The sequence below is a fragment of the Oncorhynchus gorbuscha genome, linkage group LG02 (assembly GCF_021184085.1).
Source record: "Oncorhynchus gorbuscha isolate QuinsamMale2020 ecotype Even-year linkage group LG02, OgorEven_v1.0, whole genome shotgun sequence".
NCBI lineage: Eukaryota > Metazoa > Chordata > Actinopteri > Salmoniformes > Salmonidae > Oncorhynchus > Oncorhynchus gorbuscha.
The window spans coordinates 67322543-67346266 of NC_060174.1; the positions used below are offsets into that span (position 1 = coordinate 67322543).

Genomic DNA, 23724 nt, shown 5'->3' on the forward strand with positions numbered 1-23724 from the left:
CGCAGACAGTCGTCCAGCAGAGAGGCCGCTACATGGACAGAGCAATGAGGTGGTGGTGTCCATGAGGTATCCTGCAGAAACAACACTATTAAGACGAGGATGATTAAACACTATAACCCTGATCATAATAGATTCATAAACTATTACATCCCAGAACCCCTGGGTATAGCATGAGGAACCGAGGGGCTGTCCAGACATACCTAGATGTCCAAACTCATTAAAAATGGACACATATCCTGAAGAACCTATTAATTACCCAACTCTCCGCTGAATACTTATCACGACAATTGGTACAGCAAACCTATTAAATAGGATCTCTAGTCAAATAATTTATGTAGTTCCCCCGTGTCGCAACCTGTCCTACGTGGGACTTCAGGTAGATAGTAACCTAGAAAGTCGACAAAAAAGTACACCTGTAACAAAGAACATACATTTTCCCCAGTGAGCCCCTTTCTAAAAACAGATGGTCACATCTGTAGCTCAGTTGGTAGAGCATGGCGCTTGTAACGCCAGGGTAGTGGGTTCGATTCCCGGGACCACCCATACGTAGAATGTATGCACACATGACTGTAAGTCGCTTTGGATAAAAGCGTCTGCTAAATGGCATATATTATTAACTTGCCTTCTGTGAATCTCTGGTGGTCAGCGCAGTATCATTCTGCAACACTGAAGAATCTGTTCTTCTGTGTCAAGGTCATCATCAATGTTGTCTTTTCTTGTGGCGAATGCCCAGGGAAAGGCAATCCTTGAGGAATACTGTCCAGTAAGAGAGTAAATACGAGACGGGGCATCCTCAGTCAACAAACCTGTCCATCTCCCAACACTCGGCTCTGTGATTTGATAAATGTTCAACTAGACCCGACAAAAGCACAAGATGAACAAGCTTCACGACTGACCCCACCCGTACCAATGAGTCCATTGTCCAGTAGTTTTGGATTTCAATGGATCCAATTGTAGGCCTGTGTAAAAAAAAAAAAAAAATGTTCTCCCCATATTAGTAGTTTATTTTCTAGAACATTCAATAATTCTCGTTAGAAGTCCATTTAACATCAGGAGGCCTCCAGTCACATGGTCCCAGCATGCCAAACCCCATGAGACGTAGCACAGCATTTTGTAAAAGGGGGGGGGGGGGAGAATCAGCTAGGGCAAGGACGCAGGAGGCCGGCCTGATGAACAAGTCTCTGTTGGAGGTACAAGGAGAGAGAGTCTGATTTTTGACTCCTCTGCCCATCTCAGGTTCTCTCCATCTCATTCCAACCCATGGCATCAAATGATAGCCACATATTACATTATCACAGCCCCCCCAAAAATAATATCCATTCTCCTTGATACTTTTCCATTAAAAATATAATCCAGACCGATTAAAGCGAAGACCGTTTCATTTTGCTGATGACGTACCGATCATTCCTCTGCCCACATCTTCAAAAACTCAATTGTCACAAGATTTAGGCAATGAGGAAAAGCAAGAGATCATTCATGAATAGTAACAACCCAGAAAATGCAAAGATAAAAAGGAGACCAATTTCTCTTTAAAAAAAAACACAACTGCTACATTTCCCATGCTAGTTCCTCGTGTGTGTTGTATCGAGGACGACAACATGGCGGTGGACAGATGTCTTCGTCTTATTAGGATGTGTTTCTCAGAGAGCAGTAAGAGAAGGCAGTGTTCAGCCGTGTCCACCTTGGTTTCATTTACAGTAAGCTCATCTTCTGGGATTCTAATACTTCTTCAGCACAACTCTACTCATTAGCTCCAAAAGATTTGTTTAAAGTCTGGCTTCATCTCAATGCACTGTTGTACATTTCAGTTTTTTGGAATACATTCATTTCCACACCCAGATTTTTTTTTTTTTAAGTAAAAATAATTACCATAGAGGCAAAAAAAATAACTAAAACAACAATATAAAAATACAATAGTGTAGCAGCTTCAAAAGTGCTCCATATCAAGTCCAAATACTTTCACTTTGTTTAAAAACTGACATTCTATTCAAAAAGCAACAAAAAGACAGGACTCTAGCTATCAATACTAGGGTTCACATACGCAGTGGCAATCGTCTGCAAAACTGCCTGGAAGCAGGAAAGCAAGACCTCAACACTGACATGTCGTTAAAGGCAATAGATCCCCTTGGAAAATGCAAGGGACTTCTCTGGTCTTACCAACTCTCATAACCACAAGGAAGAGAATGATTAAACAGAACTTTATGGTTCTTTAAACGAGAGAGAGAGTGACTTAACTGCAGTAAAATACACCTCGGAAATCTGCCTTGAATCATAAGATCTGTTTTCACAGTTGTATCAGCGAATCAGAGCCCATGGACCGTCGTGACTCACCATGGAGAATGAGGGCAGCAATGCACCAATGACAAAACACAGACGGCCAGTCGGGTAACTGGACACCAAAGCAAAAGACCTTCATGAAGTCATTTAGGGGATGAGGAGCTGGTGAAAGATTGGTTGAAAAGAGCCCTCTCCACTCTCGCTTAGAGATTCCATGTACAAAACATACACTTTCATTGGCTACCAATCATTGGCTACCAATCACTCATATACATCTGACATGGGCACACATTGCATACATTCTTCAAAGTAAAACGGTTTCATGGAACAAAGTAAAAACATGGCCTTTTTATGCATCTCTGTAAGCAATAAAAATTGTGCAGGCTTTAAGTCTACCACACAAACCCACCAGCATTCAAAGAAACATTTCCTTCCACTACTTATCTACAACTAGTTTTGTTTATCCAAGTGCAAACCTTCAAGTTTTTTTCTTAATAAAATGCAATTTGTTATAGCTTTACATTTTATATAAAAACTTAAAGAAAAAAAAGTATATACTTTCCAAAAGAAATCCTCATCACCCAACATTATTATTGGAGATGTAACCTCCAGTTCCTTACTTAGGTATGTTTGCACACACACATCCACATGTGTGTATTCATATTGTAAACACAATATGCACATTTTGCATCCTAAAAACAAGAAAACAAACTGGCAAAACTTCATTTCAAATATTGAAACCCCGTGATAAAGTGCATTAGTTTAGTTTAAGGTGCTTAACTGTAAGAAGTGCAGGAGGGTACTCCTCTGCACCCCCCCCCTCACACAGAGATGAGAGAGAAAACACTACTTTTCCAGGTCCTCATCTATGAGGGGGCAAAGTAGCTCAGCAGTGCACATTCGTCATGGTCTGTGTGGGTGTAGGTGAGTGTTTGTGTGTGTCAGTGTGTGTTTTAATCCAGGTGTAAGGCCTCAGGTGGATTCAGGTAGATGCTGTGGATCAATAATCCTCCACTGTTTCCATCTCACCCAGGTTCATCCTGTCCCCAGCGCTCAGGAATGAATATCCTGCAGGACAAAACACAACAGTTCATCTCTATATCCACAACTAATATGGAATCTACTACTTTTCAGTTGGAAAGTTACCCTCTCCCAGGTTACCGGTATACACACACAAATACACAATACTTCAACTCCATGCAGAGTTTACTTTTTACTGTGCTGAGACATTTAATAAATGTACTGTGGGTAATATTATTATTATTATTAGACTGAGTGTCTGAATACCTAAGATGCTAGGGTCAGAGTGAAGCATCATGGTCTGTTTCTTCTTCATCTTTGCAGCCTGACTGTCATACATTCCTCCCTTTCCCATCTGGGCTGCCTGGAACATGGACTACATAGGGAGAGGACATAACAGGGCTTTTGCTCAATCAAATAAGTGGTGTAGAGCATGAGAAGAGTATAGATGTGATTACATCAAGAAAACAAATGCATGTTGATGACCAAATGGTCATGAACTGAGGACAGAGCCTACCTGGACGGAGCCTACCTGGATAGGAAAGTTGTTCATGGACAGCCCTGACACTTCCTTTGATAGCTGGTGAGGGAAAGGGATGGTGGTTACTGATAAGCTCTTCTACGCATACACAACCACAGAACAAAATAGAAATGCAACAATTTACAGTTCATATAAGGAAATCAGTCAATTTAAATTAATTAGGCCATAATCTATGGATTTCACATGAATGGGAATAAACATATGCATCTGACCAACAGATAGATATATATTTTTAAGGTGTCTGGTGTGACCACCATTTGCCTCATGCAGCACAACATCTCCTTCGCATAGTTGATCAGGCTGTTGATTGTGGCCCGTGGACCGTTGTCCCAAACATGAGGTGATGGCGGCGGATGAATGGGCCTCAGGATCTCGTCACGGTATCTCTGCATTCAAATTTCCATTTATAAAATGCAATCGTTTTCGTTGTCCATAGCTTATGCCGGCACATACCATAACCCCACCATGGGGCACTGCGTTTACAATGTTGACATCAGCAAACCCGCTCACCCACACGAAGCCATCTGCCCGGTAAAGTTGAAACCGGGATTCATCCGTGAAGAACACACTTCTCCAGCATGCCAGTGGTCATTGTAGGCGAGTATTTGTCCTCTGAAGCCAGTTGCAACACAGAACTGCAGTCAGGTCAAGACTGTTCAATTCTTTGCATGCGCAAACCCAGTTTCATCAGCTGTATGGCTGGTCTCAGATGATCCTGCAGGTGATGAATCCAGATGTGGCTTCCTGGGCTGGCATGGTTACACATGGTCTGTGGTTGTGAGGCCAGTTGGACATACTGCCAAAGGTGGCTTATGGTAGAGAAATTAACATTAAATTCTCTGGCCACAGCTCTGTGTACTAATCATGCTGTTTAATCAACTTCTTGATATGCCACACCTGTCAGATAGGTGGATTATCTTGGCAAAGGCGAAATGCTTAATAACAGGGATGTAAACATTTGTTCACAACATTTGAGAGAAACAAGCTTATTGTGTATATGGAACATGTTTGGGATATTTTATTTCATCTCATAAAACATGGGACCAACCCTTTACATGTTGCGTTTTATATTTGTGTTCAGTATAACTAGGAATAAAGTGAAAGACAGTAAACAATAGAAGAAGTATATGTGATGAGTCAAAAAAGGTTGCTCGAAAAGGGGTCAATGCAGTCGTATGGCTTGGGGGTAGAAGCTGTTTAGGGTCCTGTTGGTTCCAGACTTGGTGCATCTCTACTGCTTGTCGTGCGATCGCAAAGAGAAGCCTATGATGACCTCTATACCAGTGGGTCTGGATGGCATGGAGCTCAGCATGGAGCTCAGCTACAGTGATGTACTGGGTAGCACCATGCCAAGTTGTCATACCAAGTGCAGATGCAGCCAGTCAAAATGCTCTCAATGGTGCAGCTGCAGAACTTTTTGAGGATCTGAGAGCCCATGCCAGGTCTTTTCAGCCTCGTGTTACTTGAGAACCAATGTTGGACTTTCAAATCATAATCAAATTATTTGTGAAACCAACACTTTATATTGTTGTTCAGAATACATACAACACACACCTGTTGTTGCTGCTGTTGTCTCTGGTGGTTGGCTTTCTGTTTGGCTCGGCGCTCCAGGAACTGCTTGGCGAACTCTTTGGCTTCCATGGTGTCGCCCAGGTAGGAGCGGATAAAGTCATGGACCTCGTAGGGAGACTCCACCTCCTTCAGGTAGGCCACGATGGTTGCCACTGCTCAGAGGACGACAACAGACATTTACACTTAACCCCAGGGGGAAAGAGAAAGGCCAAGTGCTGGAGTCAGGCAACTAAGGAGATGTTTGTGTAGGTGAAGGTCAGTGAAGACATATTTGACAGATCCAGTGATGTAGGAAAGGAGTGCGTTCGTTACCATCCAGTGAGGAGGAGGAGTTGTTAGCGGAGGTGTTGAGTGCATGCAGCATCTGTTCACACCAGGTGGTGAAGCCATCCTGGGGCTTCATGCCCTGCAGCAGTTTCAGCAGCTTGTCCTCCTCCTCTGTACGCTTCTTCCTCAGCATGTACTGCTCACTGCAGGGGGACACGGAAACAACCATTACACACATACAGAAACGCAGGCCTTCGAACAGTTTACATGCACACAAAATGCTAACGCGAGGCTTTGAACAGACGCATGCACACAGGAAGGAGTACCTGAGAGATGGGCTGCTGCGGCTGTTCTTCATGCCCATATTGCGGAGGCTGTTTTGGTTCTTCACAGCCTCCTCCCAGACACCCATCCCTCCAGAGCTGCCTTTGGGCTCCATGCCCCCACCAGACCACATGCCCACAGACCCCTCACCCCACTGGCCCATAGACAAGCCTCCATGCTGGGGTAGAGAGAACAGAGGAACATCTGTGTTCACACTGCAGAGAGCACCACAAGAATTATGACTGAATGATCAGTGAATTATTGTTACGTTTGTTTGTGTCAATTAATCCCATAAGGGATGGGATTATGGGATTAATCCTCAGATTACACATTTCTTCTCAGGAAACTACTAGTGTGTCAATAAATCCCTGCTTTGAAATGAAATAGACTTGACAGGACAGCCCGTTTAAAGGTTTTGGGGTTGTGTGAGTCTCCTCACCCTGTCTCTCTGATGCTGGGCCCTCTGGTGCTGGGCCTGCTGTTTGAGCAGCCTTTCGGTCTCCAGCTCCAGCAGGCCGAGGCTCTTGCCTTGTTTGGAGAGGGCTGAGGCCTGGGAGCCGCTCCACCCTGACCCAGAGACACACCCTGGTGCCCCGGGCTGGGCCTGCTGCAGCAGCTTCATGATCAGTTCCTGCTGCTGCCGACACTGCTGCTTACGCCTGTACAGCTCCTCCTCATCACGCCTCTTGTGTTCCTCCTGCTGCCTCCTCTTCTCGACCTGCCGCTTGCGCTCCTCCTCCTCTCGCTTGGCCCTGAGTTCAGCCTCACGCCGGTCCTGGAGCTGCGGTACAGCAGATGAACACACACACAGAGAGAGAGAGCGAGCGAGAAAGAGAGTCAGACAGAGAGAGACAGGGAGACAGAGAGAGACAGGGAGACAGAGAGAAAATGAAACGAAGATGGTACCTTCTGTAGCTGCTCCAGAGATGGCCCCTGAGTGGAATGACTCATGGTTAAGTCCCATAGGTTGGCCTCACCACCTAGAAAGGGCCACAAACACATTACTGCCATACAATGACAATATGTACAAGGACATCTGTGTGAATATATATATTTATAGCTGAGGTGCATCAGTGTGGGGGGATATGAAATATTGAGTGCGTTGAGCAGAATATTCTCCTCAAAACTAGTTGAATGGCTATATTTTTTTACCATGTAGGCACCTGCCAATTACTACAAGTAGGATAAACTACACCTGCTGAGAATCACTTGCCTCCAACAAAATTAATTACAAGTTAGCATTTTACCCAGGCCACTTTAATTAAGTTCAAAATTGTCACGTGAGATTCGTTTTTTTTTTGTCCTGTGCATTTGTAAATCAAATATGCTTGAACACAAAAAAAAGTTTAATTCAAACTTATTCTAGAGGAAAAAGCAAATCATGTGTGGGTTCCAATATATACTTGACTGCATATGCATAAAGTGTGCTTATATAAAGGTGTATGTGAAGCATGGAAGATGCATAGTGTTCCTCTTCAGTACCTGACTGCTGGGAGGCCGAGGTATGCATGTCCCACATGGACCCATTATCAGGTACTGACATGGACCTGTTCATAGAGGGCATCATGCTAGAATCTCCACTCCTGCAAATACACACATTAGTACACTCACATACATTGTGTGTGTGTGTGTGTGTGTGTGTGTGTGTGTGTGTGTGTGTGTGTGTGTGTGTGTGTGTGTGTGTGTGTGTGTGTGTGTGTGTGTGTGTGTGTACCTGTTCATGTGCTGGAACCTCATCTGTAGTTGCTGGTATAAAGCTGCAGTGGCTGCCTGCTCCAAATGTTTCTTAAGCAGCTCCTGGTCCATATTGCCCTAGAGAATAACATGACCTACAGGGTTACCATACCACAGTTCCAGACAACACCCAAGCACACCACTATGCTACTGATTATCTGCTCTGATAGACATGTTAGAGCTACTGGAGCTCTTCAGTAGATTTTGCCTCGGCCACTGACGTACCCTGCAATAAATTCCTCACAGAAAATAAGTTTACCACAGTCAAGTATCTGTGCCTTTGCAGTACTTGGATTAGCCAACCAACCAGTGAACAGAAACAAGAAACACCCAGACAGACATGTGCTCGTTGACTCACAGAGGACCCCCGAGATGGTGGGGGCTGTCTCACCAGGAGGGGCGGGGGGGAGGGGCCGGGGGAGAAGGGCACGCGGCCCCACATTTTGATGACGTCACCCAGGGGTTGGAAGCCCTCATCACAACCCCTCTTTACCAGCAGGGTCATGGTGAAGTAGCCGGCCTGGAACCACTCACACATCTCCACCGTGGAGAAGGGACCTGGACCGGGGGAGGGAAGACATGGTTATGACAAAACAAGATCACAATGTGATAAAGACACTAAGATATTATAAGCAACAAGTAGTGATTTTTAAAATATTTTTTCATTTAAATCACTGAATGTGTACGCGCGCACATATACAGTATTGCAAAAAAGTATTCAGTCAACCACCAGGTGTGCAAGTTCTCCCACATAAAAAGATGAGGCCTGTAATTTTCGTCATAGGTACACTTCAACTATGACAGACAAAATTAGAAGAAACATCCAGAAAATCTGGATGTTTAATGAATTTATTTGCAAATTATGGTGGAAAATAAGTATTTGGTCACCTACAAACAAGCAAGATTTCTGGCTCTCACAGACCTGTAACAACTTCTTCAAGAAGTCCTCCACTCGTTACCTGTATTATGGCACCTGTTTGAACTTGTTATCAGTATAAAAGACACCTGTCCACAACCTCAAACAGTCACACTCCAAACTCCACTATGGCCAAGACCAAATAGCTGTCAAAGGACACCAGAAACAAAATTGTAGACCTGCACCAGGCTGGGAAGACTGAATCTGCAATAGGTAAGCAGCTTGGTTTGAAGAAATCAACTGTGGGAGCAATTATTAGGAAATGGAAGACATACAAGACCACTGATAATCTCCCTCGATCTGAGGCTCCACGCAAAATCTCACCCCGTGGGGTCAAAATGATCACAAGAATGGTGAGCAAAAATCCTAGAACCACACAGCCTAGTGGATGACCTGCAGAGAGCTGGGACCAAAGTAACAAAGCCTACCATCAGTAACACACTACGCCGCCAGGGACTCAAATCCTGCAGTGCCAGACGTGTCCCCCTGCTTAAGCCAGTACATGTCCATCTGAAGTTTGATAGAGAGCATTTGGATGATCCAGAAGAAGATTGGGAGAATGTCATATGGTCAGAGGAAAACAAAATATAACTTTTTGGTAAAAACTCAACTCGTCGTGTTTGGAGGACAAAGAATGCCGAGTTGATTCCAGAAAACACCATACCTACTGTGAAGCATGGGGGTGGAAACATCATGCTTTGGGGCTGTTTTTCTGCAAAGGGACCAGGACAACTGATCCGTGTAAAGGAAAGAATGAATGGGGCCATGCATCGTGAGATTTTGAGTGAAAACCTCCTTCCATCAATCAGCAAGGGCATTGAAGATGAAACGTGGCTTGGTCTGCCAGCATGACAATGATCCCAAACATACCGCCCGGGCAACGAAGGAGTGTCTTCGTAAGAAGCATTTCAAGGTCCTGTAGTGGCCTAGCCAGTCTCCAGATCTCAACCCCATAGAAAATATTTGGAGGGAGTTGAAAGTCTGTTGCCCAGCAACAGCCCCAAAACATCACTGCTCTAGAGGAGATCTGCATGGAGGAATGGGCCAAAATACCAGCAACAGTGTGTGAAAACCTTGTTAAGACTTACAGAAAACGTTTGACCTCTCATTGACAACAAAGGATATATAACAAAGTATTGAGATAAACTTTTGTTATTGACCAAATACTTATTTTCCACAATAATTAGCAAATAAATTCATTAACAATCTACAATATGATTTTCTGGATTTTTTTTCTAATTTTGTCTGTCATAGTTGAAGTGTACCTATGATGAAAATTACAGGCCTCTCATCTTTTTAAGTGGGAAAACTTAATTGATGGCTGACTAAATACTTTTTTGCCCCACTGTATATCTACAAATGTATGTGTCTACCTTGGATCTCTCCCTGGGGATCCTTGTAGAACCACTTCATGGCTGCCTCGTGGGAGAGGGGCAGGGCACAGTCCCTATGGGTCGAGTGTGTGTGTCCAGTAGTGTGCGTGTGAGAGTGTGGGGCTGGGTGTGTGTGAGAGTGAGAAGTGATTGTGTGGCTCTCCTGTAGTGCTTGAGTGAAACACTCCTCCTCAAGGGACGTGTCCTGCAGTGAGGCCACCATCTTTTCAGCCTCCTACAAGGGAGTAAATAAATATGAACATTTACGTCACACACATTCCCTCTGTATACAAGCGTAATTATACGCCTGACAATAGATCCGGTATTGAACGTCCAATCAAATGTATAGGGTACTGCAGCCCGCCTCGTACCTGTTGCAGGTGCTTCATGCCCTCGTCCTCCTCTGCTTCTCCCCCTGTTGAGGGGAGGAGAGATCCAGAGGGAGGAGGCATCAGGCTGGAAGTGGTGGTGGAGGGGGGGTCTGGGCTGAGCTGGGCACCACTCCCTGGAAGTAGGCAGCCTATGAGACCAGAGAGAACAGGGGTAGAGAGGATGAGACATGTACTACTGTAATAGGGCCACGACTGATCATACAGGTGAAACATCTTCTGGAGCAGATACCAACTGATGTACACACAACAGTGAAGATGCTTCACAACATTAGTAATTCAATATTTACCTTCAGCGGGCAGCACATAGTTTGTTTTGGTGGGATGGGAGATGGGAGCCTGTGTGGCGCATGGGGCAGGAAGAGGGTCTGAGGGTGGAGAGCCAGAGATGGCAGGAGGAGAAGGAGTCTTGTACTCATCTTCTCCCTCACCTGCTGCTTCACATTCATCTAGATGAAAGGAGTAGAAGGACAAGAGGTATTCTATAAATGCATAAAATATCTTCTGTTAATTGTTATACTAAAGCCAGGGAAAGCATCCAGTCTAACCTCTGTCAGCGTTGTCCTTGCCTCCCTGATCATTCTCCTCCTCTTCCTCCAGAGCTTCAAACTCCAGATCCTCTTCAGTGATGGTGTCCTTACAGTCTTTCTGCTAAGACAAGCACCAGGCTCAGAATAGACGTACAAATAACATGCAAATACACACACGGACAAACACTGACATATGACAGCAGGCCAATAGACACGCACCTTGATGCACATGAAGGCCCCAGAGGAGTCAAAGGTTCCCATCTCTCCATCCTCCTCGTCGGTGCACCACTCAGGAAGGCCGTCCCTGTCGGATTCCCTGCGGGGGCCCTCGCCGTCACGGGATTCAAACTCAAACTTCCTCCGGCCACCACGATCACGCCAGCCTGCAGAACGAGGACCTCCATCTGTGTTGTTGAGGGATTCTCCATCAGACATAGGGAAACATGCACAAATGCATTCTGGGTAGAGGGTGTATGAGTGGTTATACCATCCCGGCGGGATCCTGCAACTCTCCAAGCTGGCTTCTCTCCTGCTGCTGCTGCCTCTTCCTCCTCCTCTCGGAGGGTACGCCAGTTGTCGCTGTCAGCACGCCAGGAGTCCTTCCTGCCTGGAGGCCCCGCCTCTTCGAACCCTGGACGCACTACTTCAGCACACCTGATTGGCTTCTCAAACCTTGGCCTCTCAGCTCTGACAGAAGGAAAGACTAGTTAACGGGATAGTTTAACACCTTGAGTGTAGAATATGGAAAACTAAACATACACAATAGTCATCAATATGATTGAATGCTCCCCATCTAGGGGTGAGGGCAGTGTAGTTTAGGACAATGAGGGCAACATGGACAGTGAGCCTACCGGTCATCCCAGCTTTGGCTGCGGAGCATTTCCCGGCCACGACCGAAGCCCACCTCTCCTTCATCAGGACCTCCAGGAACTCTTTGGTAGAACGCACCTTCACCTCTCCCTCTCCCTACCCAAACACATAAATACATTCTAGGGCACATTCAGCAGGAGAATACATAGCCAGCAGATCTGACCTGCTTGCTTACAGCTCCACTAGGGTCAGACGGGGTTCCTGTATAGATAAAGAAACCGCAGAGCTGGCGTGAGATATGGCGCAGAAAACATATCTCAATCCAAGAATGAGAAATGCGCTGTACTCCAAGTTGCCTATTATCCAAACTGTTACACTGAGGAGATTGAACTGCCCTTTTCATACTCATGCTAGTTAGCAATAGCCACAGCAGCCATTATGGAATGCCATGTCGCATTGAACAACAAAGGAGACGATTGGCTGACACTGTCTTTTCCAAAATGACTGCTGTGGCTATTGCTAACTAGCATTAGAACGAAAAGGGCAATTTTCCAAATAAACAAGCAGTCGTTCAATCTCGGTGCAAGAGATTCGTACCCCTTTTTTCAATTTTTGCCTAAAATTACATACCCAAATCTAACTGCCTGTAGCAAGGACATGCATGTTCAAGGCCATCAGACTGTTTAAACAGCCACCACTAACATTGAGTGGCTGCTGCCAACATACTGACTCAACTCCAGCTCACTTTAATAATGGAAATGGATGGAAAAACTGTATCACTAGCCACTTTAAACAATGCCACTTAATATGTTTACAGACCCTACATTACTCATCTCATATGTATATACTGTACTCTGAATCATCTACTGTATCTTGCCATCTTTATGTAATAGATGTATCATTAGCCACTAAACTATGCAACTTATGTTTACATATCCTACATTACTCATCTCATATGTATATACTGTATTCTATACCATCAACAGCATCTCGCCTATGCTGTTCTGTACCATCACTCATTCATATATCTTTATGTACATATTCTTTATCCCTTTACACTTGTGTGTATAAGGTAGTAGTTGTGGAATTGTTAGGTTAGATTACTCGTTGGTTATTACTAAATTGTCAGAACTAGAAGCACAAGCATTTCGCTGCACTCGCATTAACATTGCTAACCATGTGTATGTGACAAATACAATTTTATTTCATTTCTTGATACCATTTGAAAGGAAACACTGAAGCTTGTGGCAATGTGAAATTAATGTAGGAGAATATAACAGATCTGGTCAAATATATTACAAAACAAAAAACATGCATATTTGTTTTTTTAATCATTGAAATGCAAGAGGTGTCATTTAGATTTTGGCCTGCAGACAGCAGTGTGTGTGCAAAGTGTCAGACTGATCCAGATTACATTACTACACAATACTTTGTACCAAGTTTGCCAGGAGTTTTCCCCAAATATGCCAAATTGGTCAATTGATACATTTGCAAGTACATAAGTATAGAGAACATACAAAAACGCTATGGTAATAAAACATTTAAGTTTACACACTCCCAGGAATGTCATACATGATGGATCATTAGCTTATACACATCTAGATGGCCGGGCGGGTGGATGTGGAACCAAAGACGGCCGTGGGGTCAAACTGTAGACCCCAGTTCCTACATTTGTACATAGTTTTGTTTGATAAAACACAATTTTATCATACAATTTATCTCCGGGACCCTCTGGATGACAAATCAGAGCAAGATTATTGAAGTACATCATTTACCTTCTGAGGTGAATGGGTCTAACAAGTCGCCTTGATACCGTAGAGGTTAATGGGACAATTCACAATACAATGCATTTCTCATCCCTGGATCGAGGTGCGTTTTCCGAGCCATATCTCGCACCAGCGCCACAGTGTTTAATTCTACACAAGAAGCCTGTCCAACCCTAGTGCAGCTGTAAGTAAGCGGGTCTGATCTGCTGGTTAGTGAATACATTTCTATATGTAGAGTTGCACCGTCCTGATCATTCCAGGTGGTGACTGACCTCTACCTCCTCTGATGCATCCTCCACGGCCCCTAGACACACCTACAGGGGCAGCCCCGCCTCCCTTTCCCATCAGCCTCAGCACAGCCACACTGTTCACAGACATGGAGAAGTTTCTCTGCAGGACAAAAGGCAGGAGGGTCGAAGACGTTAACGCTGAATGATATTTTGTCAACCTACAGTGAAGCAGGATCTGATCAGCATATTGTGGGTAAAAGTAGCATCTAAGAGCTGAGATTTGAGAGAGTTGATCCTGGCCAAATGCTTCAGTGCATCAAAGCGGTGAACCTCTGACTCACTAACAGCTCCTATATCTCCTGCAGTCTCACCTGCTCCTCCTCAGTTAGAGGCTCCAGGGCCAAAGGCTGCACAGGCTCATCCTGCATGATAGCAGCAAACTCCTTATCCTGCATGTCCTCTGGGGGCTGACAACACAGTATGCTTTACTTCATAATAGGGCTGGGACGATACCAGATTCGTGACACTCGTTAGCATCGTGGCAAGGAAACAAAACACGAAGCGGACTTAACTTCAAGAAAACAGCCCTATTGTGGGAAACAGACGTGGTCATCCAGAGGCATATTTTCCAAGTTTAAGCACAATATTTTGCATAGAGCAGCTTTTTAAAAGACCAAAAAGTTGCCTGCTTCGTGTTGTCCTTTTTGCCATGGAAAAAAATATCGGAATACTGGCATCGTCGCAGCACTACTTCATGTCCATTAGTCATAGCCAGCCAGCAAACTTTAATATAAACACCTGTATTGGAATCTTCATTATAAAAGAGTGAATCACACATTACTGTACATAAGCTCACCTTGTTATCTTTTATATAAAGTGCTAGCATCTCCTCGCGGCCATAGCGGTAATCAGCCAGCTTGGACTTTGGCATGGCTGGAGAAGGAGGGGGGGACGTCACACTCCCCCCTCTGGATAGTGCACGGAGCCTGGGGACAAGAAATCACCATAAGTACAATCCATGCATCAATAACACTTCAAATGCAATCATTATTACTGACATAATAGTACTGGGCCATGTGTATGAGCATATCCATTTATTTATCTTCACCTCAAGTTTAGGTTGGATATGCATCGCCCATTATCTTCCCCTAGACAACTAAGGGCAACAAGCAGGAGCAAAATGAAAATACAGTACACAATACACCACGGGTGAGGATTAGCTTTTAGTACAATCTGGATATGTCGAGTTGTTGGCAACATAGCAAGAATTTATGTTTGTGGTGTTCTATTGAAAGATTGGAGGGATGAGAAGTCCAAGTTGCAAAAACATCCCGAGTGAGGCATTTCTCAAGGAGAACTGGAGGCATCCTATTATTTTAGTTCAATATATACAAGTTGAAAACAAAATGGATTTCTCTTTTCTTTACATTCTAAAATTTAAAATGACAGGTCATGCACTCACTCTGAAAACAAGACAATGGGGAAGGAGAAAATGTGGAAGGAAAAAAATGCAGTGTGTTCGCTGGTGTTGAGAAGGAGAAAATGAGGAAGAATGGAGGGCAGACGTGAAAGGCGGGGAGTAGCGGGGAGGGCAGACGTGAAAGGCAGACGTGAAAGACGGGGAGGGCAGACGTGAAAGACGGGGAGGGCAGACGTGAAAGACGGGGAGGGCAGACGTGAAAGACGGGGAGTAGCGGGGAGGACAGACGTGAAAGACGGGGAGGACAGACGTGAATGACGGGGAGTAACGGGGAGGACAGACGTGAAAGACGGGGAGGACAGACGTGAAGGACGGGGAGTAGCAGGGAGGACAGACGTGAAAGACTGGGAGGACAGACGTGAAGGACGGGGAGTAGCAGGGAGGAGAGATGTGAAAGACAGGGAGTAAGGGGGGGCCTAAAATAGTGAAGATGCGCTTTAATTTACTGACATAAGATCAAGTCAATGAAAAACAAGAGTTATTTATGGGCTAGGAAGGTAAGCAGGGAGGAAAAAAGAATGACTACGTTAGAGAAGGAAGAGATGCGTCACCATTCTGGGCCGAAGTTAAGTGTTTCAGCAGTCATACTCCTCTCTTCAATCGGAGCTCAAGGCTTCTGTTGGCACAACATGGGTGTCAGTCAGACCATATCATGACACTGAGCCACATCATAATCATACAAGCAACTGTCCACTTCAGGAGTAATAAAATACTATATATCTTGTACTACAAAGTTCAAATATTTGTCCCAAATAACACACATCCCCAACATCCACATCAATGACAATGTTCTCACAATGTGTCTGGGCAATTTTATAGAGTGAGTAGCGCTCCAACCTTGTCCCGAGGACTGGACCAGTTTCGTCCAGATTCGTTGAGGGAGTTAAAGGCTACTTGGTTCTTCAGTGTGCAGTGGTTTAGAGTGGGATTGTTCAGACCACACAAATCTGATATGCTGTGCAAATAGCTGCCAGGCTCAGGGAAAGGAGTTGGGTGAGGTGACGGAGGAGGCCAAACGTGACAGCTATCAAAAATAAATGAAAACTAAATTTTCATGGACAAACAGCACCAGTAATTAACATCAACATTGAAGTTGATAATAATAATGACTATGAAGCAATATTGTGAAGAACAGCAGCTGCACATGGAGAGACAAGTGTCATCTTCACCAGCATGTATTATTCCTTCCACTTCTCACTGTCCTACTGCTTGATTATTTCCTCAGGGTCTATTAACCCTCCCTTTCCTCCAAACACCTGGGGAAACAGAAAGCGAGCGACAGAGAGAACAAGATATTCAATTCAGTGTTCACAAATGGCAAATGGAGCGTTCAGCATCCAAAGAATTACTGCCCAAATCTGCAGAAAGGTAGAGAGGATTATTATAACTGAGAAGGGTTTTCACGTCCGTCACATAGATTTCATTGACCGTTTGTACAATGTGACCACAAATGTGCAGTACATTTCTCCTTGCTTAGATAAAGGCTAGCAACAACGCAGTTAGTTGTGACCTGCACCCCATAAAAAGACATACCGTAGAGCCTACACAGGTTTCACCCATGTAGCGTGATGTTCACACCACAGCCAGCGGCTCCACGTGTAGCAATGTAAAGTGTGAGATAACTAATCAATGTTAAATGTAATGTAAATTATGGAATTAAGTCAGCTAAATGAGAACGAGTAGGCTACAACCAGTAACCAACACATGTTTAATCTGAATAGAGTTGTAGATAAGGACGGGGAGTTCAGCAAAATATCCTCAACTAGCTAACACCTGGCTATTTTAAAGTATTTTTTATTTAGATTTGATACATTAAAGACATGCACTGCCAGGTGGGATGATAGACAACCTATGACATTTTCATGTTTGTCTAACTAGCTCGAGTCAGTGGCCACATTTCCTCTCTCCCATGCACACACCACAGGCAGGTCCCTGCCAATTCCCGCTGCTGGGTAGGTATAATTTGTGGAACGTTCCAATAGGAATCTGTTCCAAAAACATTGTAAATAACAAGGATGGCACAAACAATGCATACAAAGTAGCATGATCAATTAACCTAGCTAACTATCTGTCGAATAGGCATCAACTCACCACGTAGCTTATTCTTAAGTGATGACAGACATTTTCGGAATAAATGTGGTGAGTGAAAAACTAAACAAAATTGCCCACTCCCTACCTGGCATCATATTCAGCCACTATACAACTTTGTATGCTGGCAACAGTGTTATTTACAAAGATTTTGGAACAGACTCCTGTTGAAACGTTCCACAAATTATACACACCTCTCCGCTGCTATGCAGCAAACAAGTTTAAATAGAGTTGGTTTTATTTTTTTTATCGTGTTTTTCGACTAAGCAATTTCCTGATATTATTTGAATAGGGAAATTACTTCAAATGCGCATCCCATACTACGCGATGCTCAATGGAGTTGAGTGGCGAGGCGATGAGTTTTGGCGGAGTGAAGCCTACCTACTATCAGTTGATACGTGTAAATACAAAAACCCATTCTTTCATGTGTACCTATATTTGTTTTGTAACCTTTTTCTTCGGATGCTGCAATCTGTAGTTTGTATTGTATCTGTATTTTTATTTATTAGCATTTTAGACAAACTCCGGCAAGTGAGCCATTGTTAACGCCAAAGGATCAGCCCCGTCATTGCACCGTGCAATTTGACACAGATCACAGAATTAAGTTATCAAAAACGACGGATTGCAGAACCGAAAGAAAACAGGACAAACATAGGTATAATTGACATTTTTGCAAGTATGGACTGATACCGAGTCGATGTAGTCGTCTCACCACTCAACTCCACTGAGTATCGTGATTTCGGCCCGCAAGTCAGGGCGTTCCTGCACGTGGGGGTTCTTGAACCCCTTTTTATACGTTTATTGGCCTATTTTAAGCACTTCTCCCACTCCGCCCACTCGTGTCGCCCAGGCTACATCTCAACTTTAGCCCGCGGCTTTGGCCTGTACCTTTTCCTAGCTAACGTTAGTAAACAAGCTAACGAATGCCTCACTGGCTAACATTGCTGCACAGTGTGCGGACAATGTCAACTATCTTGACACAATCCAGCATGAACAAAAGTGAGAACGTTAGATTATTCCAAGCAGTAAACATTGCAATATATTCCACAGAAAAAGAACACGTTTCGTACATAATTGTTCCAAATTCGACACTCACCTTTCGTTGAAAGCTGGTCGCACTAGCTAGCCAGCCAAGTAGCCAGCTAGCCAGCTACAACCTAGCTAGCTGGTAGCTGCAAATTTTACGAAATTGAAATGTAGCTAGTTAAATCCAGTTAACATATACGTGTATTTCGCAACGATCTGTATATCTTAATGTTACTTCCTTTCAACTATTTGTTCAACGTTTGATTAATTAGCTATACTTTCCTCTGACCAACATTCGCTGCGAATATTTTCACAACTCGCTTTCTCTTCTTGTTTGTGTTTTAGAAAAATGGCCGCACTCTTTGCTTCATTTGACAGCTGTGTTTTTTCTTTTGTCAAGAATTCGCGCGATGGACAAACTAGTTATTAGTGGATTACCGCCACCTCTCGGGCTGGAGTGGGATGAACATGTCTCTCTCAATTCAGTTCAAATGGCTTTATTGGGAAACATATGTTTACAGTGCCAGAGCAAGTGAAATAAAGTTTCGTCAAAAGTAAAATAAAAAATAAATATTACACTCACAAAGGTTCCAAAGGAATATGGACATTTCAAATGTCATATTATGTCTATATACATGTAACCATGTGCAAGTAGTTAAAGCACAAAAGGGAAAATAAATCATCATAAATATGGGATGTATTTACAGCGGTGTTTGTTCTTCACTGGTTGCCCTTTTGTTGTGGCAACAGGTCACAAATCTGGCTGCTGTGATGGCACACTGTATTATTACCCAATAGATATGGGAGTTTATCAAAATCGGGTTTGTTTTTTCGAATTCTTTGTGGAGTCGTGTAACCTGAGGGAAATATGTGTCTCTAATAGGGTTATACATTTGGCAGAAGTTTAGGAAGTGCATCTCAGTTTCCACCTCATTTTGTGGGCAGTGTGCACATAGCCTGTATTCTCTCTCTCTCACACACACACACACACACACACACACACACACACACACACACACACACACACACACACACACACACACACACACACACACACACACACACATAATCACTATTAAGTGTGGCCTATATGCATTCCAATACAGGGGATTTGCATAGCCTAGCCTACCTATGAACAGAGATAGAGAGACTTTCAATTTCAGAGACAAGTATACTCACAGCTTCTACTGCACCACTTCGTGAGCACTCTTCTCCATGGTTTCTTGCATCATAGCGCGAGCTCAGGCGTTGGCCTGGGTATTAGTTCTGGTGATGGTGGAGGCAGAGGTACAGGAGAACTACTCACCTGCGTGCCGCGAGTTCATGTACATGGGCACACCACCACTGGGACTTGAGAACAAAGCACTAAAGAAGATTTGCCAGCGCTACAACGGCAAGCCACGTTTTGTCACCCTGTATGACACCTTTGATCACATCCCCGTCTACTCTGCCTACACGTTCAAGCGCTCTGACGGCACCAAAAAGGTTGATGTGCCCTGGATGTACGAGCCACAGGTATTTTGACAGACTCCTGTATCTTACATTATCTCTGCAACATTTCCTTGTGCTTGTGTCTACAGATGAATCATTTTTTTTGTGTTATTGGCAACAATAAGATGTCGATGGTCTCTGTGCAAATATAACGAATAGTGAGCAATATACTGTTGTGAAAGAGTCCAGGAGAAAGAGTCCATGAGGGTTCACTGACTGAGATTCTTTTAGTACCACTGTTCTTCATCTTATTAAAGCTAAAGGTGTCCGCATACATGGGTTCGGTTTGCTTCTAACAGAACTCGTCTAGGCAAAATGAACGTCTGTGCTCGCATACTCCCTAAAGACCTACGCTTGAAAAATGAGAAAAAAAGCGGCTATTTTACTGCGCAAACTGTTTCTACTGGGAAGCATATGGTAAAGTTTACCATACAGGTTACCGTATGCTTCCCAGTAGAAACAGATTGCTCATCATGACAACATTTTGTGATGTTTTGGTCTTCGACAGGTTTTTTTCGGCTGTTGGGTAACACACATTATTTTCTTGAGATAGGTCTAAGTTTGGTAGTTGAAGTCTATGCCCCTTCATCGGTGATTGCTCTACATTACTACTCCTAGTAGGATTGGGAACTATGGACCCTATTCTTCAATTAAGTGTTTGCTGTCGTTCAACGAGAAAGGATTTGTTTCAATGCATATTTTTAAACTTGAGAAACACTGCACCAAACATCTTAGTTAGATGTAAAATAAAAAACTAAGAACTCCTTGGCAAAAACGTCTAAATGAATTACAGATTTATTGATTTATCTTAGATTTATTCACACTGTTTTGAGGAAGTGTTCTGGCTATGTTGTTGCTACGGTGTATAAAACCGTAATATTGCCTATTTTTTCTTGTTTTTCAAGCGAAGGTCTTTGAAGTAAGTATGCAAGGACAGACATTCACTTTTGTCTAGCCGAGTTCTGCTAGGAACACTAAGAACCCAGGTCTGCTAGGAGCTCTAAGAACCCAGGTCTGCTAGGAGCTCTAAGAACCCAGGTCTGCTAGGAGCTCTAAGAACCCAGGTCTGCTAGGAGCTCTAAGAACCCAGGTCTGCTAGGAGCTCTAAGAACCCAGGTCTGCTAGGAGCTCTAAGAACCCAGTTCTGCTAGGAACACTAAGAACCCAGGTCTGCTAGGAGCTCTAAGAACCCAGTTCTGCTAGGAGCTCTAAGAACCCAGTTATGCTAGGAGCTCTAAGAACCCAGTTATGCTAGGAGCTCTAAGAACCCAGTTCTGCTAGGAGCTCTAAGAACCCAGTTCTGCTAGGAGCACTAACCCTCTGCTCCCTGTCAGCTCGCCACAGTGTCTGATTTTGGGGAGATGCAGCCCTTTCCTCAAGGCGACCTCCATCGCAGTTTTGAGGATGCCCAAGCGGTGCTGGAAGACTACTCCAACACAGTGAACTTTGAGCGTGGCCACCTAAACCCTGACGAGCACCAGTCTGATCCCAACGACAAGGCAGCCACCTACACCCTGACCAACGTGGTCCCTCAGGTCCGGGAGTTCAACATCGGCCCCTGGAAGACCCACGAGCACACCATACGCCGCCGCCTCAACAACTACTGCCGCGGCACCGCCTACATGGTCACTGGTGTCACCACCTCAGGGAACATGATCCGCCGCCACAACATTGACCGTGTGGCCGTTCCCACCTACCTGTGGTCAGCTTACTGCTGCATCGACTACGACCGCAACACGCCCTTTGAGGAGCGCACCAAGTTCCCAGCCTACGCGGCCCACGGTCTCAATGAGAAAGAGAGGCCTGAGGTGCTGGAGATGTCTGTTCAACAGCTGGAGAACTTCCTCAAGAGTGTCACCTTTGTGGACAAGACCTTTCAGATCTTCTATGATAACTGTGTATCCCCTGATAATGGCCTGCACATGACTTGACACTAATACAAACAATTATGTGTAGCGTAATTTACTTAAACTATAAAGTACTCAAAAAGGAGGTGAATCTGATGTGTTGTCTTACATGAATGCTTACGGTTTGCTTCACCCTTCTTCAATTATTTTCTCTCAGCACGCACATATCACAGTAACCTACATGATCGCTCGCCTCATATATGGAATATGAAGCCTGCAAGAAACAACATATTTTACAAATACGTTAAAGCAATCCAAGTAATGGTAATTGACAATCCGTTTGCCTACTTATAAACCCTTTATAAACCAGTGAGTCGTATAAACCAGTAAGGTTTTACGTGGCAGATTTATATATTTCTTTTTTAAAGATCCCAGTTCTGACACATGTTTTTGCATGTAAAGCTTCCTCAGCTTTTTAAAACTCTACTTTCTCCAATGACGTTCAATCATGTGCACAAGCCCCTTGTTTCTTGATGAATAAAGACTTTCACTCAATTTCCTTTTTTTGTCTCTTTTCTTCAACTAGTAAGATACAAGTCTTAATTTGCAATCATTAGAAATATGTTTGGTTCAATAGCAAAAACACACATATTGCCGGTAACACTGTAACTATCTGATGAATGTCCCTGTATTGCACTCACTCACGTATCACTCACTCTCCATTGTCTTTGGTCAAAGTCCACATGGAATCTCCTGTGTGCTTTATCTGCCTGTGCTATTGTGCTAATCTACCATTACCACTGCCTTGCTACTTAACCTCACCTGACACTGAAGGCCTCATTTGTTCTCCGCAGAGATAGATTAGAGAGCAGGTTTTTACATTTTACAGTCTGCCAACCACGTCAAGACACACGTCTGTCTACATGGAGGAGAGAGGAAAGACTGAAATGACAAGACAAAAGAGGCTTGTTGGCAGAATGCTTAGCATATGTGTAATGGTCGTCTGATGAAGAAGGATCGGACCAAAGCGCAGCGTGGTAAGTGTTCATGATTTTGGTTAACACTGAACACTAGAACAAAATAACAAAGATAAAAACTACAACGAACAGTTCTGTCAGGTGCAGAAAACACTAAACAGAAAATAACTACCCACAAAACACAGGTGGGAAAGGCTACTTAAGTATGGTTCCGAATCAGAGACAACGATAGACAGCTGTCCCTGATTGAGAACCATACCCGGCCAAAACAAAGAAATACAAAACACAGAAAAATGAACATAGAATGCCCACCCAAATCACACCCTGACCAAACCAAAATAGAGACATAAAAACCTCTCTAAGGTCAGGGTGTGACAACATGAGTGTTCCATACTACAGAGGGTGCTCAGTAAAATGAGTCCTCTCAGTACATTTCATGAAAGTGGGGTTATGATCGGTGATGAAAGGCCTGCCATACTCTGATTAGACATTTTAAGGAATTGAATGAAAGGGAGCATTCAAAAATAGCAGAAGATGTGATATACCGCCTAAGAATTTGATGTAATCCTTTAGCCAAGAGCAGGGGTCTCCAACCCTGTTCTTGAAGAGCTACCTTCCTGTAGGTTTTTGCTTTAACCCCAGTTGTAACTAACCTGGTTCAGTTTATCAACCAGCTAATTATTAGAATCAGGTGTGTTGGATTAGGGTTGGAGTGAAAACCTATAGGGTGGTAGCTCACCAGGAACAGGGTTGGAAATCCCTGGCCTATAGCCTATAACAGGGATATTCAACTCTTAGCCTATGACATCTGGAGCCTGCTGGTTTTCTGTTCTACCTGTTAATTAATTGCACCCATTAAATCAGTCCCTGATTAGAAGGGCACAATGAAAAAACACTGTGGAACTGGAGTTAACTTTGAGGGTTCTATAGCCTCCCTAGTGAGTGTACTACCTCCTCTGCCACGATGACAGGGTCTTTATGGCATTTATGCTTGGTCAAGTCCCTGCTCATGCTGTTCGCCCTAAAGTTCCCCCTAAATTGCTAGATTAATGGTAGAAATGGGATA

General features: G+C 43.9%; 1 protein-coding gene and 1 pseudogene across 1 annotated transcript; one reads left to right on the plus strand and one right to left on the minus strand.

Moving 5' to 3' along the window:
* Positions 1-1752: 1752 nt before the first annotated feature.
* Positions 1753-18703, minus strand: LOC124007954 (annotated as a pseudogene).
* A 750-nt stretch (positions 18704-19453) lies between these two features.
* Positions 19454-22230, plus strand: LOC123994023 (endonuclease domain-containing 1 protein-like). The gene is made up of 2 exons (XM_046296505.1): positions 19454-19858; positions 21169-22230. Exons 1-2 carry the CDS (start codon positions 19559-19561, stop codon positions 21763-21765), a joined length of 897 nt encoding a protein of 298 aa, XP_046152461.1. The 5' UTR covers positions 19454-19558; the 3' UTR covers positions 21766-22230.
* The last annotated feature ends 1494 nt before the right edge of the window (positions 22231-23724 follow it).